Raw genomic sequence first — 18,475 nt, forward strand, 5'->3', positions numbered from 1 at the left:
GCATTTGGAGGGAAATGGAGCGGTACGGTAAATTGGGAAATGAAGTTATGGTTTACAGCGGCTCATGAATAAGCCTTGTGTTGTGCGATACTTTGCCAGCACGTGATAGTCACAAACACAAATATTTGTTGTTAAAATTAGAAGGGAACTGGAGCAGTTTGAGGAAAGCTCACAACCAACAGATACAAAATGCTAAAAACAAGATTTACTCAAAGTGGAACAAAGTTAACCACAAAAACAGCAATAATCCTGAAAGGAGGTGAAAACAGGATCCAGGCTGCAGAGGTTCTGGCCTCAAAGGTTTCTTCTTGTGAGATTAGGGTTTGTTTTACAGTGAAAAGGACAGAAAATCTCCAGCCTGCCAGAAGCTGGTTGGTCAGCTGCTGCTTCTGTTGTAATTCGGTTCACATGAGCGCTCGGTTGGAGCCATTTCAGTCAGCACGAGCTGCAGTCCCATGTCTGAAATTTGCTTTTTCTTAGCAGGCTGTCCACCCCGCCCGCACTCCCGCCTCCCGGCCGCTTCCTTTTGTTTGGTTTTCTCTTCTTTCTTTTCTGTTTCTTCTCAAACTTCTGGAAACTAAACCTGAGCCAGCAGGTTGAAGCTGACATGACCTCCGAGAAGGAAAGCAATGGACTCGACAACTATGCCTTTGCGGTGAGTTTAATGCTTTGTTTTTGTTTGATAACTAAAAATGACATATCTGGAAATCTGGGGATGAACTTCTTTACTTATTAGATCTAGTTAAACGTGTTGGGTTGGGATTTTTTCTTGTCTTTTCTACTTAAGCTTTACATTCTGTCAACATCTGGAACTGAAGAAAATACAAAAATCAGTTTGTAAATTACCATTTTTCTGCCTTTAAGATGGAAGTAAAAGCCAAAGTACTTTTTTCCCCTCATTGAATTTTCAGGACCCAAGTTCTAAAGGTTCTTTGTTCCTTCACAGCCTCAGGTCTAAACAAATGGAAAAACAAATTTCTGTCAAAAAGAAGAAACATTTGATTTAAATTTTCTGTAATAATTTATGAACTTTTGGAGGCGTTTTGTGTCCAAACCTTCACTTCTGCCTCTTTTCTGACGTTTTCCTGTATCTGTCTGTCGAACTGAAGCTGGAAGGACGTTTCTGTGATCTACAAGAAAAAGGAGAAGAGCTGGACTCGTCTATCGATGAAGACACAAACAAACTGGCTTACTGCGTGACAGACGTCCCGCCCTGGTACCTCTCCGTCCTCTTAGGCGCTCAGGTTTGTCAGGAAAAGCTTTGAAAGCCGTCAGTTTTCATGCAACATGGAGTCCAGAGTTACATAACAACATAAACAAGAGGCAGGATTTGTTTCAGGCATCAGGTTCTGAGTTTATGTTTCAATAAGTTTAGGGCTGCAAGTAACAGTTATGTTAGTAGTAGAATATTCTGATAATAAATTGATTAATCAGATAAAAAATGTACCACATTCTGCAGATTTTTCATTTAACCACTTAACCTTTTTTATAGATGCATTGAAAGATGAAAATAATTTTTAAAATAAGAAAATAAACATTTTCTTTCATAAAACTCAACAGTAGTGAAGTACAGGAGGCGTCTGCAGCTAAAAACGCGGAAAGCTCCGTTTATTCTGCTGGACATCAGAACAGTGTAGGGATGATCTGGTGATTATTTTATGGATCAACTGATCAAAAGTTACTGAATAGGATTTTTATTTACAGAATTTGAACCAGGTGAAGCTAAAACTAGAGAAGTTCTGAGTAGTATTTTTTTTATATCTTAAAAACAAAATGTCCATATTTTTGCACAGTTTATTCTTAATTACTGCTCTGATTGTGTTGTTCTTTCAGCAAATGATCATTTTTATAGTATGTACTACAGTTAGCAATTAATCGATACTAAATTAAATAAATTTCACTAATTGATTCGTCATTATTAATCGTTTCAGTACTAAATGAATTCATGCATTAAAAGTCAAACTGTTTTATCCTCCATGCTTAATTTGAAATGTCCCTCCTGTGTTCCTGTAGCACTGTTTGACTGCCTTTGGCGGCATCATCGCCATCCCCCTCATCCTGTCGCAGGGTCTGTGTCTGCAGCATGACGGCCTCACACAGAGCCGCCTCATCAGCACCATCTTCTTCGTGTCTGGAATCTGCACCTTGCTGCAGGTCACCTTTGGCATCAGGTAGGAACTGATATGAGACGGATCTGATTTCCTGCTTATGACGGACTATTAGCATGGATTTACTGCCTGTGACTGATTTTATTAGTTGCTGTTGATTAAACACAGCAGTTCAACAGGAGAGTGAATCAAAGTGGAATTAGCAAATCGTCCCCATTTCAGGTCTGGGTCGTTTTCAGATGAAATCTGGAGCATTTAAAGAAAAAAAAGAGCACTTTATGACTTTTTGTACGTTTTATCAAGCAGTTTTACACTTTTAGGGATCACATTTTTTTAAAATCATGATTAATCAATTATTGAAATAATTGTTAACTAAAGTAGTCATCGATTAATCGCTCACTGAAATATAAACGTAATAAAAAAGGCCTTTTGTTGAAAAACCAACACAGTCAGAGCAGTAATTAAGCCAAAAGAGTAAAAACTTGATAAATATTTTGCATTTAAGATAAAACAAATGTCTGTCTGTGAATATTTTCTACCCAGAATTGCAGCTTCAGCTCTGGAAAATAAAGAAAAGAACATTTTCCTTTATGTTTCCATCTCCCATTAAGCACATTAACTTTTTTTTTGTTGAAAAACAAAACAAAACAAAACAAAAAAACACCTCAAGCAGGCTTACAAACCTTTTTGAGAAATTGAGAAAGGTATTTCAAATTTCTCAGTTTTCACCAACCATTTCAACATCATATTTCAAAATGTGCATCAAAAAATATTGATGGAAATGTGACTGCTGACATCTATCAGTCAGGAAACTGTTTCTAAGGCCCAGAGAACCTCAGTCAGAACCACCATCCACACACATGGAAGCTAAACTCAGCTCAGGTCAGAGGTCATGATGGCAATAATGGCCTCCATGGGGGAGTTGTAACATGCTCCTTCTTAGGAATATATTCTGCGGACATTTCTGGAAGGTGTTGGGTCTGTTTCATCTGGTGTGAAACTGGCACCGCTTCCCAGAAACAGAACATCACCTTCAGCCAAACATGGTAGTGGCAGTGTCATGGTCTGGGACTGCTTTGCTGCTTTTATATCTGAACAACTTGCTGTTGCTGCTGGAACCATGAATTCTGCTTTCTTGCATAAAATCCTGAAGCAAAACATCCAGTTATCAGTTTGTTGCCTTAAACTCAAACACAGCAGAACAAAGAAGCTAAAACAACCAGTTACCAGCTTCAAGGGTTTTTACTTTTCCACACATTGTCTGAGTGGTTTAGAAATGTTTTTCTGAAACCAGCTTTTTGTATTTCTAAATGTGTTTGATGATCTGAAACATTTCAATGTGCTAGAAAAGCAAAAACTGGAGAAATGTTTGACCTTCTTATGCTCTGTAAACAGAAGTGAGGATCCTGTTAGTTATGCTGAGTTAAGGTGATATTAAACTTGGTGTAAAAACTGTTGTCTTTAAAAACCACAGATTTAAAATGTGATTTCAGCTCTGAGCGCTGCAGCTCAGCCTTCCTGAATCCTGTTGTCACAGCTGGATTAGTCAAGGAATTTCCATCTCATTATGTTCGGAATCTGGTTTCTGCCAAAACCCGCATTCTCCTGGCTTAGCACCACTGATGCTTTCTTGTCCTTTCCTAAACATTCAGGCATGAGCTGGCAGGAAAACATCGCCTTCAACAAGTTCAAGTTTTTCTTTCCCAAAGCAAACGTCTGCAGCCATTTTGTCCTCCAATAACTTCCTGCATGATGCAGATTTACATGCTTCACTGGAAAGTCTGATGTGCATTGCAGATAGTGAGCAGCACAGAGACAATCATTAGCAGCTGATTGCTTTAACCTACTTAACCTCGAGTCTGTGTGTCTAATAGGAGAGTCACTCTCTAGCTTCACATGATCTGAATTAACTGTTCACATATGCATCAGATGGAGACTGTATGTTTAAATTTCCTGTTTATGAATAAATCTGAATGATTTCAGATTTTAGTAGCATTTTTCTTACCAGCCCATTAATGACTCGGCCATCTTTGCCTCCAGGCTGCCCATTCTTCAAGGCGGCACGTTCACGCTGCTGGCTCCCTCCATGGCGATGCTGTCCATGCCAGAATTTAGGTGTCCTGCCTGGACCCAAAACGCCAGCTCAGTCAACACTTCGTCCACAGAGTTCATAGAAGTGTGGCAGAGTCGGATGAGAGCTGTAAGTAAACTGTGAGCATTTAACCATTTAAAGCACAGGTTGGCTCTCCTGTTTAATTTCCCTCTGGGATCAACAGTATTTTTTAATTGAATTAAACTAACAGCTGGTCACATGACTCCACCGGGTTTTACCTCCAAATTTAGCAAACAAAGAGAAACCAAACACTTTTTGTACTGTTCTGAAAAATAAATTGGGTTTAGCACAAGCCATGGCAGCTGTGCACAGAAATGCTCAAGGTTTTAGCAACATGCCTCAGTGACGATGTTGTGATGTTTGGAACTCAAATATTAACATCAATATTTGAGCTATTCAGCCTGTCATAAGAAAAAAAAGGGAATTAATTTTTTGAAAGTCACATTTTCACTGTTATGCATTTCTAAATGTCACAGTTTTCAAACTTTATAGCCCATTTAGCTCCAGTGAGCAAGCTAAATTATTAGTTTGAGGTTAAATATTATAGCCCCAAACAAATATATTTAGCTTGCTGGCTAAATATTTAGATATGTAAATAATTAGCCAGCAGGCTAAATATGCAGTTTAACCACAAAATATTTAGCTACTTAGCTAAATATTCAAGTTGAAACTAATATTTAGCTCCAAACTAAACATATTTAATTAGCAAGCTAAATATATATTAAAACTTTGACTGTTTTCTTAGTCTCAATGAATTATATATTTTTTATTAAAGTGTTGCAATCATTGTTTTGTTTTTTGTTGTTGTTGACTTTAGTCATTGTGATTATTTTATGTAATTTTGGGGTTTTAGTTTCAGCAATAACCAGCCAATGTGCTGTCAGATAGAAATAAAAACTCTTAAATTATATAATTTCACTTAGAATCATTTTATATATATTTATAGACTAAAACTATCCTAACAAAATGTCTTAAATAACGAGGTGGGGAACTGTTGTGTTTCTACTGTTCATTTCGGTCTTAGCACAGGTTCACGACACTCCCTCTTGTGGCAGACAAGAGTATTACAAAAACAAAGACAAAGTGAATCACATATTTAGAATATTTTATTCTTAGAAAATAAAACATCAGATTTTTTTCTCCTTTTTTCAAATTAAGTTTCCGTTGTTTGTCTGTAACTGAATGAGTATAATGATTGATGCCTACCAGTTGTGATGTTTCTGACTCTAGCTGCAGGGCTCCATTATTGTGGGCTCGATCTTCCAGGTGTTTGTTGGATTTTCTGGCCTCATCGGCCTCTTCATGCGCTTCATTGGACCTCTCACCATTGCTCCCACTATCGCTCTTATTGGTCTGTCGCTGTTTGATTCAGCTGGGAGCAGCGCTGGAAACCACTGGGGCATTTCTTCAATGTAATTCTTTGGACTATTTTGTATTTTTACACAAGAAAAAAAACACCAAACAGTGTTTATGTCTTTGAGGAAATCTGTGTTTCTAAATCTGGTTCTTTTTCAAATTCAACAAGATTAAAAAATGTCAATGCCTTATCCTTAATGATAATCCTTATGCAAAGAAAGACTGTTACATTTTCTGTTCAGAATCTGTTTTCTCCATCTTCTGTTTAAATTTCAGACTAATTTTCCTTCTGTCTGCCTCTGACAGGACCACAGCCCTGATCATCCTGTTTTCACAGTACCTCCGTCACATAGCCATGCCCTTTCCTACATACAGCAAGGATAAAAAGCTTCACACTTCTCGAGTCTGCATCTTTCAAATTCTCCCTGTATGTAACTGAAGAAGTGATTTATGTTTTATAAATAGAGTAAATTGTGACAGTTTTTTTGTTGTTGCCCGTTTCGATTCTCAGGTCTTGTTGGGAATCACAGTCTCTTGGCTCATTTGTTACATCTTGACGACGTATAACGTTCTTCCTGCTGAACCAGGGCAGTACGGTTATCTCGCACGCACAGACCTAAAAGGAGAAGTAATCAGCCAAGCTCCCTGGTTTACCTTCCCATACCCAGGTAAGATGCTGCAGTATCAGACATTAAGATTATATCAGATTTTGTCAGAGTCTGAATATATATCAAAGTCATGGAAAATGGCAACACATGTGTTGAAAATGGAAATGTGTCTATTTAAAGCCAGAGGAGATTGTAAAAAAAATTGAGGCCTTGACATCATTTCACATTTTTTTCACATAATAATGCAACATTTATATTATGCAATTTATGTAAAAACTAACAAATCTGTTAGAGGATGTAATGCAAATATGAAAAAGCTGCAACAGCCTGGTTGTATTTCCCAAAACACATTTTTCACTTTCAGGCTAAAGATATTTTAATCTGGCAAACGAGCCTTATTCAAAGGCATTATTTTAATTCTGAATATAACTGTATGCAAAAAGCATCAAACGGAGACGATCTAGGAAAACAGTGACATCATAAAAACTGGACGTTATAAAAAGATGAGACAGAAACTTACTGGATTCAGTTTGTTGACTACAGTTAAAAACGAACAGAATTATCTGGATATTTAGCGTAGCTATTATGAAAACGGGGTTTATTTTCACCATATTATTCATTCATTTATTAATGTCACAGTTTGAAACCAAATGTTAAATCTGCAAAATAAATATTTAGCTATAAGCTACATTTTTAGCTAACATGCCAATGCGAGCTTACCCTTAACCGGAAGTGGACTGCTAAAAACAAAAGCTGGCTCTTACGATCCTCCATGTAAACTCCTGATAACTAGACTGCATTACTACAGGCTAATTCTCTGTTCGCTGACATTTTCTGTTTCATTTTGCCTTAAACCAAACCCAGGACAGTGGGGGAAGCCCACGGTGAGCCTGGCCGGCGTGGTGGGGATCCTGGCCGGGGTGATCTCCTCCATGATCGAGTCTGTTGGGGATTATCACGCATGCGCAAGATTATCTGGAGCTCCGCCGCCACCGAGACACGCCATCAACCGCGGCATAGGCATCGAGGGAATCGGCTGCCTGCTGGCTGGAGCGTGGGGAACCGGAAACGGAACCACTTCCTACAGCGAGAACGTCGGCGCGCTCGGTATCACCAAGGTAACAGCCTTCTCCATGCGACCGCATCAGATTGAAAGAGCAAACAGTTCAGCAGGATCTCCTGACTCTGCAGGTCGGGAGCCGCGTGGTCATAGTGGCCAGCGGGGTGTTCATGGTTGCCATGGGGATACTTGGTAAAATGGGTGCTGTCTTTGCCACCATCCCCTCTCCGGTGATTGGAGGCATGTTCATGGTCATGTTTGGTGTCATCTGTGCAGCAGGAGTCTCTAATTTGCAGGTAAACACCTTAAGCTAAAACAGGGAAGTTTCCTGAAAGCTTCTAAAAGATTTACGATCCTGTTCTGACTGGAAGATTTCTGCTCATGTTTTCAGTACGCAGACATGAATTCATCCAGAAATATCTTCATTTTTGGCTTCTCCATGTTCTCTGGTTTGGTCATTCCCAACTGGATATTAAAGAATCCCAAAGCTATTGCTACAGGTACATAATCAGTTTGTGTTATTTTGTTAATGAACTTCTAAAAAGCATCAGTCCGTCGTTTCCAGGTGTGGTAGAGTTCGACCAGATGCTGCAGGTTCTTCTGACAACCAGCATGTTTGTCGGCGGTTTCTTCGGCTTCGTGTTGGACAACACCGTCCCAGGTGCTCTCACACATCAACACAACCTCAGTGGCATAGTAGGGCATAGGGCTTTCTGCCCAGGGCTGCACAGCATGGGAAGGCAGTGGGGGGCCACAAGGCCAAAAATAATAATATTTTGAGTAACAAAGTGTTTTCAGAAGAAACTGTTGTTGTTCTAAATGTTGTTGCTCTTCCTGTGTTTTTAGAAATATTGACTGTGTTTTCTTGGTTTCCTGCAGGATCGAAGCAGGAGCGCGGCATCCTGGCCTGGAACAAAGCTCATGAAGACGATTCATGTGAAACTCTGGAGACTGGAGAGGTTTACAACCTCCCATTTGGCCTGACCTCCTACCTGTCCTCGTTCTCCTGGCTGCGCTACATCCCGTTCTGCCCGCCGGGCCTGTCCAGCTCCCTGGATCCCAAGCAGCCGCTGGGAACTCCAGACCCGGGCCAGATCATGATCGGAGTTGGGTTGTGAGCCATGGTTTCATGTCATTTGGGATTTTCCAAACACACCCCCACCAGAGGCAGCTCAGGTCCTGTAACATCTCAGAGACAGTGTACTGTAGCAACAGTGTTTGGATCTTATTACATAATAATTCATCTTTCATTTCACAGCATGTTTGGACTGCTACATTTATTTTTAAATGAGATCAAGTGGGGAATTCAGAAAATAAGGACATGAAGGAGTAAGAAAGTAAACTCTTCCATTTCTTAGAAATTAAAAGGCGACTGCAGAGCTAAGATACTTTGACTGGACAAAGTTTAGAAATATGCAACAGCAGGCGAATGCGACCCATATCCGACAGCAGGATGTGGAGTCGGACCAGGAGTCATTATTATCATTTTCAGTCATTATTTACATCCAGATTTACCGTCTGGCTTCTTCTGCTGCTGCATTATGACACACGTTCACATCAATGACGTAAAAGTCAGATAAAATGTGACGTGAGCCTTCAGACAGCAGACTGTGAAAACTATCTGATACCATTTAGTTTACATATGGAAGTGGAACAGATCAGTTTTTCAAAGGGGATGAAAAGATTGGAATTGGGAAGTCCAGACTGGAGTACAAAAAAAATAAATGAATAAAAAATCTGATTTGGGTCGTATTTGCCTGCTGTTGAACGCAGTCTAGGCTGATTGTGATGAACCTCCAGGACTCGAAGTCCTGATGTTTTGTATCTGATCTATTTCATGCAGGCTACAAAGCAAAAACTGAATTTAAAAAAATCTTTGGCAGGATTTGTAAAAATGTAAACGTAACTGTTTCTGCTTCTCACCTTTTACCAGTGAACAGGAACTGAAATTGGTAAAAGAGGAGTGAAACATGTCTGCTGATCTGCTGCTGCTGGATACATTTTGGAAAGATATTTAATGCAGTGGTGCTTTGCTTTGAAATCTAAGATGATTTATTATTTACAGTGGATCCTTAATGACAAGAGATTAAAATTAATCCAACATAAACACTCTTATTAAAGTTTTCAGATATTTTTCACTCATATTTGCATATCATTTTCACTCTGTTGTGTTGTGACTCATTTAAAGTTGTTTTGTCTTCGGTCTCAGATGTCAGTTACATGCAGGTGCTAGTAAATCAAATATCCGATGTAAATATGATGTAAATATGGGATTTCACAGTTCGATCGTCTTTTGCTGAGAATATTTCAGTAATTTCTTCATTTTGATTTCGGTTCAGTTCATTTCTGATTCTCATTTCTTTCAGTTGCAATATCTAATATTGAATTTTTAAAGTGATGTACATTAAACTTAAACATTGAACCCAAAACGTGGATCGGTGCTCAGTTTGTCCGTGCCAGGTCTCTTTTTATAGCTTTGTATAAACCAACAAAAGATTCTCCCCACATTCCTCTTTGGTGAACAGAAGCAGCGCTGATCATCTTCTGGGTAGTGTACACCAAAGTCATCAAGATTCGCTCAAAATCCTCCTGATGCAGCGAAGCGCTGTGCTCTGACAGCTCAGCTATGAGCCCAAACACTTCCGTTAGCTTCTTGGGAAAGATTTCCTCACAGATGAAGTTCAGATTTCTGGTCTGACGGAGCGAAGAAAGTTCAGCGTCGTCGACAGAAAACTCCCCACTGGGCTCAAAACGTACGCCAGCCATCAGGATCTGTTCCACAGGGAGAAGAATGGGCAAAAATGCAACAAATGCACATTCAAAGATACTTCTGGGTCACATTTATTTTATTCACCTCATATAACAAATGGACATCATTCATGGTTTTGTAGAACGTTGGATTTCCAGCTGCTGAAGATCCTCTTTTCACTTTGGCTGCAGCAGGAAACAGAACTTTGTGTAATTATATAAAAAAAAAAACAGGCACAAGAATGATTTAAATAAGCTTAGCTTCACTATCAACTTTACTTCTATATGCACATGTTCAGGATTAATGCTGCAAACTCTCAGAAGCAGGTAAATCTTTGTGTCAAATGAAAAAACCACTTTATCTTTAATGGAGGGTTGCTGCTCTGCTGCACCTCATGAGCTTCAAACTCTGACCTCTGACCTTACAGACAAATTCTGTCTGCAGACACTAAACCTCAAAGGTAGAAGGAGAATCAAAGGAGGAGCAACACATGGAAAATATTACACAGTCCAAATGATTTCAACATGCAACGTATGGTTTTAGTTTCCCCGGCTTTACGTTGCAGAATGATCACAACAGGATGTGTGCAGCAACGGAAACGATTTAAGATTTAATCCTTTAGTTTAAAATAAGAGGAGCCAATCTGCTGCTGTGGTTCTTCACATTTTATAAAGTGCAAAGCAAAGATTCAAAAAAAGATCAACGGATTAGATTAAATAATATGGCACAGGATTCAAAACTGATTTGGGAAAGGATCAGTTTCTTTATAATAATCTTAATTAATCTAAGCTCAACAAGGATAAAAAAGTGAACAGCATTAATATTCTGATGAAGAAGTCAACTCTTTTTCTCAGTTTTCTCTCTTACATCACTTTTATTTGAACACTTTTTCCTGTAGTGGTTCATAAATGTTTCAACAGATCAATGAAACGTCACATAATGGATACAAATCAAAGCTCTCAGTTTAAAGACAGCCAAGTGATAGAGATTGGGACCCGGCTTTTATTTTGGTAGTTCACTTCCTCTTATCAGCAAGTGGGTTTGTGTGTTAGTTAAATATTTAGTTAGAAGCTGTTCTGCTCATGCATCTCCTGTAACGTTTCTGTTTTCATTATTAAACCTTAAGCATTGATCATCAAACTCCTGGTCCAACTTTAAAAATCATGTAACACGATCCGCTCAGCCTTCCTATTATCATCTCGTCTGAATTAACAGATATGAATCAAAAATGTCTATTTCCAGATTCCCAAACTGCCTCTTACACTGGGTCAGTGGTAGAAGTTTGAATTTTGGAGTCTGAGCTTGACGCCTGGTTCATCACGAGTCAGAATTTATTCTATTTTTTAAGAGTCAATAAAACTTTTGCTACTTATTATTCACAGTAATGAAGAAAATACTTTATGTTGCCATATGTTTAAAAGATTATTTAGTCCAAGGCTTTTATATTTGGAGGATGATGAAAGAAACTGAAACGGTTTTGGATCCATGTTGTTTTCTGGCTTCGCTGCTGTAAAGCATACTTTAAAATACAATATGAGCAGCCATGATGAAGATCATAAACTGGAATGGCGTTCATAAATCTCTCTAAATGGTGGGCACCATCACATTGCCTGGCCGCCACGCCTGGCTGCAGGCGATTATGTGGAAAACGTCAGAAGGTCCCAGAGTCGCAGACTGAACTCAGATGTTCAGCAGCTGAAAATTCACCAGGATTTACTGACTGACTTTCCTTCATAACATTTTACGTCCCATCAGTTACAGTTGTTGTCAGTGGCTTTGGTGCATTACTCACATCACTATTGACTAGGACTGGAACTTTCATTTTGATTAATTAGTTACATCGATTTTAACACGGTAAGCATTCTACCACGATTAATCACTCTTTTCCCCTTTTACATGCTTAAGTTCTGATTGGAACTTTTGTATTTGCGTGTTTCTGGAACGCCTGTAAATCTGACGCACAAGTGCTAACAACAGCAAAGACGACAGAGCCACTTCTCTTGGCCCTCTGAGAGTTAATTAAACTATTGTTGTGCTAAAGTTGTGCTAAAATCAGTTAGCCTATCAACAAAACTGTTCAAGCTTAAAATAGTATCTCAATGCTAAACATGTAGCAGCAGCACAGACGCTAATGCTAATGTAGAATTTACAGTAGCAGCTAACGCTAATGTCAGCGTCCACGTTTCTGTAGAAGCTCCATGAATGACCAGAGAAACTCTGGAAAGATGAAGGAATAGAAAAACACTTTGCTCCAACCTGATGGTTAAACAACAGGTTAAAAACTATAATCTTTGCTGTTGAGCTCATATATCTATTTACATAATCATTCAGCAGCAAAAAGGAATCTAAACTGAACAAATATTCTGCTACATAAAATCAAAGCATTGATTAGAGGCTCTGATATCTAATAGAAAACTATTTAATCGGTTCTTAACCTGATCCAATTTTGTTATTGTTTATTCTGAGAAAGCTTTTAATTTCTTAAAGAGGAAACCTCAAACTACAAAGTTTACTGCATAAGGAAAAGACTATATATATATATATATATATATATAGTACAGACCAAAAGTTTGGACACACTTTCTAATTGAATTCAATGAGAAAGTGTGTCCAAACTTTTGGTCTGTACTGTATATATATATATATATATATAAATTAATTAAAAAGATGTAAAATCAGATATAAAATTTAGAACGACAACATACATTTTTTGCTATTATTAATAGCTGAGCAACAATCCATCTTACCTCTCGTCTGGGACTTGGTGACCCCGGTCCTGATGAAGCAGTAGAAAAGTCCAAACATCACTATTCTCCAGGAAACCATGGCAACCGTATCTAACGGAGGATGGAAACCAGGCTGAAGTTTGTCTTGGTGAAGACTCCGTGTCCTCTGCTTTGGTTTGCCTCCTGGTTTTATTTCACTATGTGTCTCTGTGTCCTCTGGTTGTCTTTGTCTCCTGTGTCTCTGTCTTCTGGTTTGGTTTGTCCCTGCAGCTCCAGTCCAGCAGCTCCGTGTTTCACCGTCCAGTGAACTTTCTTCACTGCTGTCCTCAGACTCTCTTTCTCTCTTCCCTCCTCTGAACATCTGATTTCTCTATTTTGTGTTTCTGCAGCTGCATTTAAACGTGAGGATGGTTTCAGGTTCAAACTCCTGCTTCTGGTTTATTTTGGTAACTTTTGTGCCACACTTTCCTTTTCCTCTGGATAAGAAATTACTGTTGTATTTAACATCCTGTAGTGAAAAAGAAAGATAAAAGTGTCTAAAATGTTACTTTACTTTCAGCTTCTGTTTGCATGTAAGAAACTCAGGAAAGTCTTGGAAAAGTATCCTCAGCCCTTTAAGGGAGTTTTATGAAACAGACCAACACAAAGTGTGTATGTATGTGAAGTTGAAGGAAAATTATTCATAGGTTTAACATTTTTGGTTGCCGTGACTACAGATCTTTAAATTCAACCCATTTACCAAGTTACCCAAATATGTTTAACAAATAAAAATCTGGAAAAAGGTGGAACCAAAAGTTTACATATGGATTATATATATACATAAAATTAATAAAACAATTTCTGTCTGGAGTTAAATCAGTAGAAACTTTTCTTTTTCAGGTCAATTAGAATCAACAAAAAGTCAGAAAACCTACCAAGAATTTTTTTGTAACTTTCTTTGAATTCAGAAGTTTACATCCAGTCTCAGACTGTACGACTTGGATCAAACCTTTGGGGTTTTCTTCCACAAACCTCTGACAGGTTAACAAACACACCTGAGTTAATTAGAGTCTCACCTGCATGTGTGTGTGTGTGTGGGTGTGTGTGTGTGCCTTAAGGCTACACACACCTGGAACCCTCTGCTTCCTGGTGTGATGAAAACGTCAGCAGAGATCCAGAGAATCTGGGAGCTGCTCCAGTCTGGTTCATCCTGGGAACAATTTCCAGATTCTTGAAGTTCATCTGTTCAACCATAAACATGATAGGAACGTCCAACCATCATGGTGTTCAGGAAGGAGACGGGTTCTGGTCCAAAATGTGCAGATTGAACCCAGAACAAAAGTCAGCGACTTTGAGACAAAATCATTATCCACAGTGAAACTGTCTGGTTCTGACATAACCGAAAGGCCGCTCAGCTTCACTTTCTTTCAACAGCAGCTTTTTTACTCTTTCATAAACACTGGATTTCAAAATGCTTTATTGAAATTAAGACAAACCAGCATCAAACATAAAACATGGAACAGAAAATAAATAATAACAATAATTGTTAGGCAGCTACAGTAAATTATAAGTGCACACAAAAACAAATTAGAAAATACCAGACAAACAATAAAAACACATTAATATTCTGGAAAGCTGGAGCACTTGAACAAATTAGCCCAAAAACAAATAAATACACATAATAGTTAATTTATTATTAAATCTAAAAGTAAATACAGTAATGACGAACATAAAAACAAATTAAATATATTTTTGTATATTTTTCAGCTGATCAAAGCATGATTGAAACAGAATTACGTCTCTTAAATTATGCTAGTTATTGCCCATAATTAGAAAAATGAAGCCAAAAACCTCATACAGAGAAATTTTAGTTATTATTTCAACTTATTTGATGGCTGATAATCAAAAACATTTGCAGAACCCAGAGAGCCGCTTCGTTCACCGTTTAGCACAACTTCTCCTCTCCAACAAAAAATTATAACGTCAGGAATACTTACTGTACCCAACGTGGAAAAACATGAAACTCATTTATTTTCCTTCTCTTATTTTTTACTGTGAAACTGAACAAAAAGTCGTATTAACTCTGTAAAACCAACAAGGCTCAGAGATTAGATGCTAGAAAAGATTTTTCTAAATGTAAAATAAATAAAGATGTTATTGTGAGATGAGCTGGATCCTGAACACTTTGCAGAGGAAGAAAAAGCCCATAAATAAAATATTATTTCTTTTTTCCTTTTTACAGTGACTGTTTTACAGTCAGAACTGTTAATGTGAGATCACAGCATGTCTGACATTACTGCAGCTTTTACTATGTTTACCGTATGAGTTGAAGTTAAGCATCTAAATGAGTTTTAATTTTTTTAATGGAAAATGTTTCATTGAATGTATAATTTATTATTATTTGTAAAATTATTTCATCATACATATCAGTAATATGCAATAAGTTATAATTTTATTAATATTTGCATTTTTTTAAATTAAATAATTAGTTATTAAGTTGCTAGTTATTGACCATAACTAGTCAATAACTAGTTAATTATTAACTAGTTATTGACTAGTTAATAACTAGTGAAAATGATTACATTAATTATTAAAATTAAAATGATTAAAATAAATAATTATTATAATAATTCTGAAAAATGTTCTTCTCTAAGCTGGAAAGTTTGATTATCATTCAGGCTTTTTCAGCTGAGAGTTTCTGATTTATGTTTGAGACGTGTCATCATATTCTTCCAGTTTCTCATTCTCTGGACAGAAATTGTGCCAAAACACAGATCATAAATAATAAAGACTCCTGGAGCTTTTTACACCAGCTGAGAGATTCATGTGGAATATGGACTGGTTGGACTCAGACTTTTAATAAAACGCAGCCTTGAACAGTGAGACCCGAGTGTGTGGAAATGAAAATTTAATGTGAAAAAGCCTGGAAAGAGTGTGTATGATTTTATGCATTTTATCTTGAGACCATGCTTTTCAAAAATGTATTTTAGCAATTAATTTATTATTCTTGCAGCTTGTTCAGAGGCTAAATCATGTGGCAGGCGGACAAACTCTGGAAATCAGGGTAGTCTGCAATGGAATACATTTAAGTTTTTTTTTTTATGAATGCACACTGTCCCAATTGGACAAATAAATAAATAGATAAATAAATAAATAAATAAATAAATACATTTTTGATTTTTTTGATTGAAACTTTTGACTTCTGACGTCCAGCTTGACCTAAAACAGCAATAATTCATGGAGTAAAGCTGAATTATTTGTCTAATCGTGAACCATTTTCTCAAGCAGTTTGATAACAATTAGAACTAATTTACAAAATGTTAACATCCCAGATTGCTGTCGAACAGGTACTTTGATTGTAGTACACTTAATAAAAGTATACATGACGTATTAGTGTCTGTTAGTTAAGATCACATAAGCTGTAACCTGTAGTAGCCACCATCATCCACCAGATGTCAGTATTTAACCACGTTAAATGGAATCTGATTCATTTCCTGAACCTCCTGAAATAAGATACACTGCTATACGTCTATAAATAATTCATCTTATTAATTAACCAACAAAACCTGTCATTAAAAAATGCATTTTGATAAATAAAGAAACTGTGCAAATATCTCCATATCTGAGTTCTTCCAGAGGTAATTTCTACATTTGTTGCTCGGCGATCCATCAGTTTTTTGGCAGCCAGAGTTTTGGAGATGCCATCAGCATCATCCAGACTCTGGATGGTCGCCACTTCACAGCCTGCTACTGCAGCTTTTCCACAGGCCATCTGTCATCACTACGCTCCTCTATTGTACGCTGCTGTTTGCAGGCCAAACCCATTTTATGATCCATTCTCCTATGTTTTTAAAGTGATAGTGTATTTTTCTGTCTGGCGGAGCCCTTGTGACCACGTTGTTAGCTTGAACCGTATTACTTTCTGTCAGACTCAGAGTGTTTGTCAGTGACACAGAGCAAAGCCATGCTGTAATTAACTGCATTACAGTTACAAAAGCTCAGCAGAAAACGGCTGAAATGTGATTTTCTGAGATGGTTGACGTCTGAATCACAACCAAGATTCTCGCTGTGGAAACTGAAAAAACTCTGGATTTTACAGTGAATGCATATTTACCAGATTTAGATGAAGGGCTGGTGTTTTTACATTTTTGGTTTGACACAGATATTCACGTAAAGACAAAATAACCTTATCCATCATCATCCATGGTTTTATCTGCCTGTTGTTACAAAACGGGTCATTGGGTCGGAATTCAAACCCAGAACCTTTTTTCTGCAAGGCATCAGTGACACTGCGCCGCTCAGATTGAATTCCACCTAAATACATTCAGATTTCCAGTTTTAGGAAGGCCTGACCATTCATTAACATTAACTGCTACATATTTAGCATTGAGATGCTAGTTTAGGCTAGCATAGCTTTGCTGATAGGCTAAGTCTCTTTAGCATAACTTGGACACAATAGTCTTTTCCAGGGTCCAATTAGATTGTTTAGAAACAGAAATTAACTCCCATAGGAAAAGAGAAGCGACCTTGTCATCCATCGCTCTTAGCGGATGAAGCTGTTGTGTCAGATTTAGCTGCAAACAAACGGTTCTTAAGTATGTAAAAAATAAATTAATGTGTTAAAATATTTGTTAGTAATTAGTTGAAATCACTGAGTTAACGTCCCTGTCTCAATATTTTCTGTCATGTTAGGTGGAAATTTTCTAAGTTCAGGAGAGGATTGAAATAAAAGATGTTGATGTTTGTTTGAGGGCATCTGTGAAGAAGAAGAGCTGATAAAAATGGTGTTATATTGTTTTCTATGGATCAGTTCTGAGGAGGTCTGGTGGGTTTTTGGGTGTTCAAGTTGGGTTTGATGGAGCAACAAGAGTGAAATATGAGCAAAGCGCCATGAAGCTCCTTATAGCATGACGAGTTTCAGGTGCAGCTCGCTTGGCCCCGCCCTCAACAGGTGGAAACCAGCTGCTGAGCTGAAAAAGAACTAAAACAAACCCCCAAAACTCCCAAACCTCAGAACCGCGGCACCACCAGCCTAAACCAAACACTGTTTCTTAGTGAATCTGTGCAAAAACATGAAGCTGACATGCAGCTTGAGTCAGCTGCAGCAGGGTGAGTCTTGTTTTTCCCAAACAGAGCCACATATTTACACTGAGGAGAAGCATCAGCTGCTCAGAGGCTGCAGAGACCAACCAGCTGCTCTCAGATCAGTTTTCGCTCTCCAGAACCAGAAAAAGCACAACAGAGAGGAAATGTCACAGTTCCCCCTGGGATCCTCACCGGCCTCATCAAGTATCCTTCACAACCCGACACAAAGGAATTCCTTCAGATCATTACATGGAAAATAAACTCTGATAATACCAAAAAAAACAAAACAAGTAAAATAGTTTAAATAGTTTAAATAGTTTAAATAGTTTGGTGAAGTCGCTAATTATTGGAATAGTTTCTAACAGGCCAATTTACTTTAATAATGTTCTTGTGTATCTAAAATGTAGATTATTAATCATCAGTAAAATAGTTTGAATCTAAAGAGCCTGATTATTTTTCTACACCTGGAAGAAGCCGGAGTACCTGGAGAGAATCCCCAGAACCAGAACCAGAACCTGGGTCAGTACCAGGGCCTCTGCCATGACCAACTGGATGTTCAAGAAGAAGAAACAGAAGAACTGAACCAGGAGAACTTTCTATGTTCATGAAAAGTAAAAAGTTCATTTGTTATCTCAGCTGATTTGCTCTTCCAGGAACGAATCTCGGCCAATCAGAACGCCAGACCAGGTTC

The 18,475-nt window shown here is 37.9% G+C and overlaps 2 protein-coding genes across 3 annotated transcripts; one reads left to right on the top strand and one right to left on the bottom strand.

Moving 5' to 3' along the window:
* Nucleotides 1-204: 204 nt before the first annotated feature.
* Nucleotides 205-8,965, top strand: slc23a4 (solute carrier family 23 member 4). The gene is made up of 12 exons (XM_032578174.1): nt 205-655; nt 1,110-1,244; nt 2,014-2,171; nt 4,149-4,308; nt 5,452-5,633; nt 5,884-6,004; nt 6,089-6,245; nt 7,050-7,303; nt 7,377-7,541; nt 7,637-7,745; nt 7,811-7,906; nt 8,125-8,965. Exons 1-12 carry the CDS (start codon nt 608-610, stop codon nt 8,361-8,363), a joined length of 1,824 nt encoding a protein of 607 aa, XP_032434065.1. The 5' UTR covers nt 205-607; the 3' UTR covers nt 8,364-8,965.
* A 457-nt stretch (nt 8,966-9,422) lies between these two features.
* LOC116729550 (protein FAM180A-like) lies at nt 9,423-13,183 on the bottom strand. Of its 2 annotated transcripts, none has more exons than XM_032578194.1 (3): nt 12,742-13,183; nt 10,100-10,179; nt 9,423-10,017 (listed from the first exon to the last, which is right to left on the bottom strand). In XM_032578194.1, the coding sequence occupies exons 1-3, from the start codon at nt 13,079-13,081 to the stop codon at nt 9,688-9,690; spliced, it is 750 nt and encodes a 249-aa protein (XP_032434085.1). In that variant the 5' UTR covers nt 13,082-13,183; the 3' UTR covers nt 9,423-9,687. The 2 variants fall into 2 exon arrangements, with proteins under 2 accessions (XP_032434085.1, XP_032434077.1); XM_032578186.1 differs by having other exon boundaries at nt 10,100-10,197.
* Between the last annotated feature and the right edge of the window lie 5,292 nt (nt 13,184-18,475).

This window comes from Xiphophorus hellerii, chromosome 2 (assembly GCF_003331165.1).
Source record: "Xiphophorus hellerii strain 12219 chromosome 2, Xiphophorus_hellerii-4.1, whole genome shotgun sequence".
Taxonomy (NCBI): Eukaryota; Metazoa; Chordata; class Actinopteri; order Cyprinodontiformes; family Poeciliidae; genus Xiphophorus; species Xiphophorus hellerii.